This window comes from Oncorhynchus clarkii, chromosome 9 (assembly GCF_045791955.1).
Source record: "Oncorhynchus clarkii lewisi isolate Uvic-CL-2024 chromosome 9, UVic_Ocla_1.0, whole genome shotgun sequence".
NCBI lineage: Eukaryota > Metazoa > Chordata > Actinopteri > Salmoniformes > Salmonidae > Oncorhynchus > Oncorhynchus clarkii.
This window is the reverse complement of record NC_092155.1, coordinates 7364094-7371593: the sequence shown is the minus strand read 5'-3', so window position 1 is coordinate 7371593 and position 7500 is coordinate 7364094. Positions and strand designations below refer to the sequence as shown.

General features: G+C 49.1%; 1 protein-coding gene across 3 annotated transcripts in view; it reads left to right on the top strand.

The window, feature by feature from the left end:
- Positions 1–7500, top strand: part of LOC139415806 (exocyst complex component 6B) — a 208430-nt gene that overhangs the window by 76240 nt on the left and 124690 nt on the right. For all 3 annotated transcript variants that reach the window (XM_071163913.1, XM_071163910.1, XM_071163912.1), the window contains exons 14-15: positions 2929–3034; positions 5350–5459. In XM_071163913.1, the coding sequence (XP_071020014.1) occupies positions 2929–3034; positions 5350–5459 (216 nt within the window). The remainder of the gene's footprint in view (positions 1–2928; positions 3035–5349; positions 5460–7500) is intronic.

Here is a 7500-nt window from a genome sequence, read left to right as displayed (position 1 = left end):
TCTCGTCGGCTGTGTGTGTGTGTGTGTGTCTCGTCGGCTGTGTGTGTGTGTGTGTGTGTGGTCGTCGGCTGTGTGTGTGTGTGTCGTCGTCGGCTGTGTGTGTGGTCGTCGGCTGTGTGTCTCGTCGGCTGTGTGTGTGTGTGTGGTCGTCGGCTGTGTTTGTGTGTGTGTCTCGTCGGCTGTGTGTGTGTGTGTGGTCGTAGGCTGTGTGTGTGTGTGTGTCGTCGTCGGCTGTGTGTCGTCGTCGGCTGTGTGTGTGTGTGTGTGTGGTCGTCGGCTGTGTGTGTGGTCGTCGGCTGTGTGTGTGGTCGTCGGCTGTGTGTGTGGTCGTCGGCTGTGTGTGTGGTCGTCGGCTGTGTGTCGTCGTCGGCTGTGTGTGTGTGTGTGGTCGTCGGCTGTGTGTGTGTGTGTGGTCGTCGGCTGTGTGTGTGTGTGTGTGTGGTCGTCGGCTGTGTGTGTGTGTGTGTGGTCGTCGGCTGTGTGTCGTCGTCGGCTGTGTGTCGTCGTCGGCTGTGGGTCGTCGTCGGCTGTGTGTGTGTGTGTGGTCGTCGGCTGTGTGTCTCGTCGGCTGTGTGTGTGTGTGTGGTCGTCGGCTGTGTGTCTCGTCGGCTGTGTGTGTGTGTGTGTGGTCGTCGGCTGTGTGTCTCGTCGGCTGTGTGTGTGTGTGTGGTCGTCGGCTGTGTGTGTGTGTCTCGTCGGCTGTGTGTCGTCGGCGGCTGTGTGTCGTCGTCGGCTGTGTGTGTGTGTGTGGTCGTCGGCTGTGTGTGTGTGTGTCGTCGTCGGCTGTGTGTGGTCGTCGGCTGTGTGTCGTCGTCGGCTGTGTGTCGTCGTCGGCTGTGTGTGTGTGTGTGTGGTCGTCGGCTGTGTGTCTCGTCGGCTGTGTGTGTGTGTGTCTCGTCGGCTGTGTGTGTGTATGTGTCTCGTCGGCTGTGTGTATGTGTCTCGTCGGCTGTGTGTGTGTGTGTGTGGTCGTCGGCTGTGTGTGTGTGTGTGGTCGTCGGCTGTGTGTGTGTGTGTCGTCGTCGGCTGTGTGTGTGTGTGTGGTCGTCGGCTGTGTGTCTCGTCGGCTGTGTGTGTGTGTGTGGTCGTCGGCTGTGTGTCTCGTCGGCTGTGTGTGTGTGTGTGTGTGTGTGTGTGTGGTCGTCGGCTGTGTGTGTGTGTGTGTCTCGTCGGCTGTGTGTCGTCGTCGGCTGTGTGTCGTCGTCGGCTGTGTGTGTGTGTGTGTGGTCGTCGGCTGTGTGTGTGTGTGTGGTCGTCGGCTGTGTGTGGTCGTAGGCTGTGTGTGTGTGTGTGTGTCGTCGTCGGCTGTGTGTTGTCGTCGGCTGTGTGTGTGTGTGTGGTCGTCGGCTGTGTGTGTGTGTGTGTCGTGGTCGGCTGTGTGTCGTGGTCGGCTGTGTGTGGTCGTCGGCTGTGTGCCGTCGTCGGCTGTGTGTCGTCGTCGGCTGTGTGTGTGTGTGTGGTCGTCGGCTGTGTGTCTCGTCGGCTGTGTGTGTGTGTCTCGTCGGCTGTGTGTGTGTGTGTGTGGTCGTCGGCTGTGTGTGTGGTCGTCGGCTGTGTGTGTGTGTGTGGTCATCGGCTGTGTGTCGTCGTCGGCTGTGTGTGTGTGTGTGGTCGTCGGCTGTGTGTGTGTGTGTTTGTTCGTCGGCTGTGTGTCGTCGTCGGCTGTGTGTGTGTCTCGTCGGCTGTGTGTCGTCGTCGGCTGTGTGTGTGTGTGGTCGTCGGCTGTGTGTCTCGTCGGCTGTGTGTGTGTCTCGTCGGCTGTGTGTGTGTCTCGTCGGCTGTGTGTGTGTCTCGTCGGCTGTGTGTGTGTCTCGTCGGCTGTGTGTGTGTCTCGTCGGCTGTGTGTGTGTCTCGTCGGCTGTGTGTGTGTCTCGTCGGCTGTGTGTGTGTCTCGTCGGCTGTGTGTGTGTCTCGTCGGCTGTGTGTGTGTCTCGTCGGCTGTGTGTGTGGTCGTCGGCTGTGTGTGTGTGTGGTCGTCGGCTGTGTGTGTGTGCCGTCGTCGGCTGTGTGTGTGTGAGTGTGGTCGGCTGTGTGTGTGTGTGTGTGTGTCGTCGTCGGCTGTGTGTCGTCGGCGGCTGTGTGTGTGTGTGTCGTCGTCGGCTGTGTGTGTGGTCGTCGGCTGTGTGTGTGAGTGTCGTCGTCGGCTGTGTGTGTGTGTGGTCGGCGGCTGTGTGTGTGTGTGTGTGTCGTCGTCGGCTGTGTGTCGTCGGCGGCTGTGTGTGTGTGGTCGGCGTCGGCGACTGTGTTGGCTAGAGGGCGTTGGTGTGTGTTTTGGTTGTGGGAATGTTATGGTGGAGATGTTTTACGACAGGAGAGGGAGGGACCAGCTTCCTCTGCTACAGAGTTGCCACGAGAGGTGATAATGTCCCTGGCAAGACAGATGTGGGGTGTGTGTTAGTCGTACTGTGTGTGATGACCCCCCTGGGTAGCTGAACCATTGTTACTGTAGTTCATTTCTTACTAAAGGCCAGAAGGACATTCAATACACTGTAAAACAACACAGAACCCCCCCCCCCCCCCCCCCCCCCCCCCCCGCCCCCACAGACACACACACACACCACAGAAATGTCAATTCTATTGTGGAATAACACACAACTAGGGTTCAAAGCCTCTCTCTCTGGAACACTGTTCGGAATGTGGGAACCTTGGAGCCCTCAGCATTCTGGGAAGCCTCCAGAGGGGAACAGGAAGCCCAGCAGTAGAACCACCCCAGCCAGCAGTGTGTCTAACCCCAGTGGCCTCAGTTCCCAGTACTGATCCCTGTGAAAGCTGGCACGCGCCTTGAGTTCAGAAAGGCCACGGAATCTCACTGTACCCAGAACGAGCTTGGATGGAGAGAAGGAGAAATGTCGGGATGATGATGATGATGATGATGAGGAGGAGAATGATGAATAGTGTGCTAACCGGTCTTCTCATCCCTGTCTCCAGGCAGGTGTTGGACCAGGATAACTTTAGTCCCATCCCCGTGGCAACAGAGGAGGAATACAGACAGTTCACTTCCCAGTTCCCCTTCCAAGATCCTGAACTGGACAAGGTACTGACGAGGGGGTTAGTGTGTAAAAGGGGTGGGCTTTTCGCAGGGATGCACAGATTTTATTTTGGGACTGATTTTGTTTGTCAAAATGTAATTTGTGGACAAGAAAAGAGGGGCAGTTATGTGAAAATAAATATATAGGTCCATTATAATAAATATATAGGTCCATTATAATAAATATATAGGTCCATTATAATAATAAATATATAGGTCCATTATAATAAATATATAGGTCCATTATAATAAATATATAGGTCCATTATAATAAATATATAGGTCCATTATAATAAATATATAGGTCCATTATAATAAATATATAGGTCCATTATAATAAATATATAGGTCCATTATAATAAATATATAGGTCCATTATAATAAATATATAGGTCCATTATAATAAATATATAAATGTATCGGTCCATTATAATAAATATATAAATGTATCGGTCCATTATAATAAATATATAAATGTATAGGTCCATTATAATTCCCGCGGGACAGTCTTTAATACACACAGCGTTTGCTCATATTGCATAGTTAGGTATTATACCTAGTTAATTATTTATCATAGTTAAAAGTATTTCCTTCCAGCATTGCATTCTATATCTTTATTTCCTGCGGTGTGCCGTAATTTACACACTGTCACATTTATTTTGTCTTGGTGTGCTTCTATTTCCCCCTAAACTCCTTTACTCTCTGGCTTTATTTTCGTCAGTTCTTACCGTGGCCACTAGAGGGCGATCAGACGATTTCTAGGGGTCTGTACTGCTGAAGTTGTGGACTTTTTTTTGTTTTTGTGCCAGTTACTGTAGCTCAGCAGTTCTCGGCTGTTAGCAGTTTCTTAAAACATAAAAAAAAAAAAAAATACATAAAACAATTTTATACATTCCCTTTTTTAGTTACTCATTACTGTCTTTATTTTATCTAACAAATGTAACATTTAAAAAAAATAAAAATAAAATACAAAGTTTACTTAACTTTAACATCAAACCTCGTAAACAATAAATTGAGACCCGCCGTTATTAAAACCAGCCGTTTTTTATTTGCTGAGATGTGATGCCGTTACCTGGCTATTAAAAGGGATGTGATGCCGTTTCCTGGCTATTAAAAGGGATGTGATGCCGTTACCTGGCTATTAAAAGGGATGTGATGCCGTTACCTGGCTATTAAAAGGGATGTGATGCCGTTACCTGGCTATTAAAAGGGATGTGTGCCGTTACCTGGCTATTAAAAGGGATGTGTGCCGTTACCTGGCTATTAAAAGGGATGTGATGCTGTTACCTGGCTTTTAAAAGGGATGTGATGCCGTTACCTGGCTATTAAAAGGGATGTGAATGCCGTTACCTGGTTATTAAAAGGATTGTGATGCCTTTTCCTGGCTATTAAAAGGGTTGTGATGCCGTTTCCTGGCTATTAAAAGGGATGTGATGCCGTTTCCTGGCTATTAAAAGGGATGTGATGCCGTTTCCTGGCTATTAAAAGGGATGTGATGCCGTTACCTGGCTATTAAAAGGGATGTGATGCCGTTACCTGGCTATTAAAAGGGATGTGATGCCGTTACCTGGCTATTAAAAGGGATGTGATGCCGTTACCTGGCTATTAAAAGGGATGTGATGCCGTTACCTGGCTATTAAAAGGGATGTGATGCCGTTACCTGGCTATTAAAAGGGATGTGATGCCGTTACCTGGCTATTAAAAGGGATGTGATGCCGTTACCTGGCTATTAAAAGGGATGTGATGCCGTTACCTGGCTATTAAAAGGGATGTGATGCCGTTACCTGGCTATTAAAAGGGATGTGATGCCGTTACCTGGCTATTAAAAGGGATGTGATGCCGTTACCTGGCTATTAAAAGGGACAGGCTTCTATTTGAGACTCTGCGTTTTACTGAAGTTTTACGGTAGTCTTGCCATGTAATCAAACCCTGAATAATGAGTGAATTAGTTGATTGAATTGTATTAAGTCTGGGCTGGAACCAAAGCCTGCACACCCTGTAAACTCTCTAGGACATTTTGACTTTTGTTTGAAGCTTGTCTGTAACCCCTTGGCCTCTTCCTCTCTCCTCTCCTCCTCCCTCTCTCCTCTCCTTTCCTCCTCCCTCTCTCCTCCTCCCTCTCTCCTCTCCTCCTCCCTCTCTCCTCTCCTCCTCCCTCTCTCCTTTCCTCCTCCCTCTCTCCTCTCCTCCTCTCTCCTCCTCCCTCTCTCCTCTCCTCCTCTCTCCTCTCCTCCTCTCTCCTCCTCTCTCCTCCTCTCTCCTCCTCTCTCCTCTCTCCTCTGCTCCTCCCTCTCTCCTCTGCTCCTCCCTCTCTCCTGTAGCTTCCGTTCCCTAAAAAGCTTCCGTTCTCTGAGTTTGTTCCTCAAGTCTACTCTCAGCTCAAAGAGTTTGTCTACGCCTGCCTCAAGTATTATGAAGACCTTCACCTCAGGTACGCACACCCACACACATATATATATATATATATATATATATATATATATATATACACACACACACACACACACACACACACACACACACACACACACACACACACACACACACACACACACAGTGGGGCAAGAAAGTATTTAGTCAGCCACCAATTGTGCAAGTTCTCCCACTTAAAAAGATGAGGCCTGTAATTTTCATCATAGGTAGACATCATAGGTACACAAAATGAAAAAAAAAAAATCCCAAAAATCGTATTGTAGGATTTTTAATGAATTTATTTGCAAATTATGGTGGAAAATAAGTATTACATTACATTGTTACTCTAAACATAAACTCTGAAACTTTTTCAGGACCCTGTCTTTCAAAGATAATTCGTAAAAATCCAAATAACTTCACAGATCTTCACTGTAAAAGGTTTAAACACCGTTTCCCATGCTTGTTCAATGAACCATAAACAATTAATGAACATGCACCTGTGGAACGGTCGTTAAGACACTAACAGCTTACAGACGGTAGCCAATTAAGGTCACATTTATGAAAAGTTAGGACACTAAAGAGGCCTTTCTACTGACTATGAAAAACGCCAAAAGAAAGATTCCCAGGGTCCCTGCTCATCTGCGTGAACGTGCCTTAGGCATGCTGCAAGGAGGCACGAGGACTGCAGATGTGGCCAGGGCAATAAATTGGCATGTCCTTACTGTGAGACGCCTAAGACAGCGCTACAGGGAGACAGGACGGACAGCTGATTGTCCTCGCAGTGGCAGACCACGTGTAACAACACCTGCACAGGATCGGTACATCCGAACATCACACTTGCGGGACAGGTCCAGGATGGCAACAACAACTGCCCGAGTTACACCAGGAACGCACAATCCCTCCATCAGTGCTCAGACTGTCCGCAATAGGCTGAGAGGCGCTGGACTGAGGGCTTGTAGGCCTGTTGTAAGGCAGATCGTCACCAGACATCACCGGCAACAACGTCGCCTATGGGCACAAACCCACTATCGCTGGACCAGACAGGACTGGCAAAAATTGCTCTTCACTGACGAGTCGCGGTTTTGTCTCACCAGGAGTGATGGTCGGATTTGCGTTTATCGTCGAAGGAATGAGTGTTACACCGAGGCCTGTACTCTGGAGTGGGATCGATTTGGAGGTGGAGGGTCCGTCATGGTCTGGGGCGGTGTGTCACAGCATCATCAGACTGAGCTTGTTGTCATTGCAGGCAATCTCAACGCTGTGCGTTAATGGGAAGACATCCTCCTCCCTCATGTGGTATCCTTCCTGCAGGCTCATCCTGACATGACCCTCCAGCATGACAATGCCACCAGCCATACTGCTCGTTCTGTCCTGCAAGACAGGAATGTCAGTGTTCTGCCATGGCCAGCGAAGAGACCGGATCTCAATCCCATTGAGCACGTCTGGGACCTGTTGGATCGGAGGGTGAAGGCTAGGGCCACTCCCCCCAGAAATGTCTGGGAACTTGCAGGTGCCTTGGTGGAGGAGTGGGGTATCAAATCAAATCAAATTGTATTTGTCACATACACATGGTTAGCAGATGTTAATGCGAGTGTAGCAAAATGCTTGTGCTTCTAGTTCCGACAATGCAGTAATAACCAACAAGTAATCTAGCTAACAATTCCAAAACTACTACCTTATTGACACAAGTTGCCGTACCAGGCGGTGATACAGCCCGACAGGATGCTCTCGATTGTGCATCTGTAGAAGTTTGTGAGTGCTTTTGGTGACAAGCCGAATTTCGTCAGCCTCCTGAGGTTGAAGAGGCGCTGCTGCGCCTTCTTCACGATGCTGTCTGTGTGGGTGGACCAATTCAGTTTGTCTGTGATGTGTACGCCGAGGAACATCTCACAGCAAGAACTGGCAAAGTCCATGAGGAAGAGATGCACTGCAGTACTTAATGCAGCTGGTGGCCACACCAGATACTGACTGTTACTTTTGTTCATATTATTCAATTTCTGTTAGTCACATGTCTGTGGAACTTGTTCAGTTTATGTCTCAGTTGTTGAATCTTGTTATGT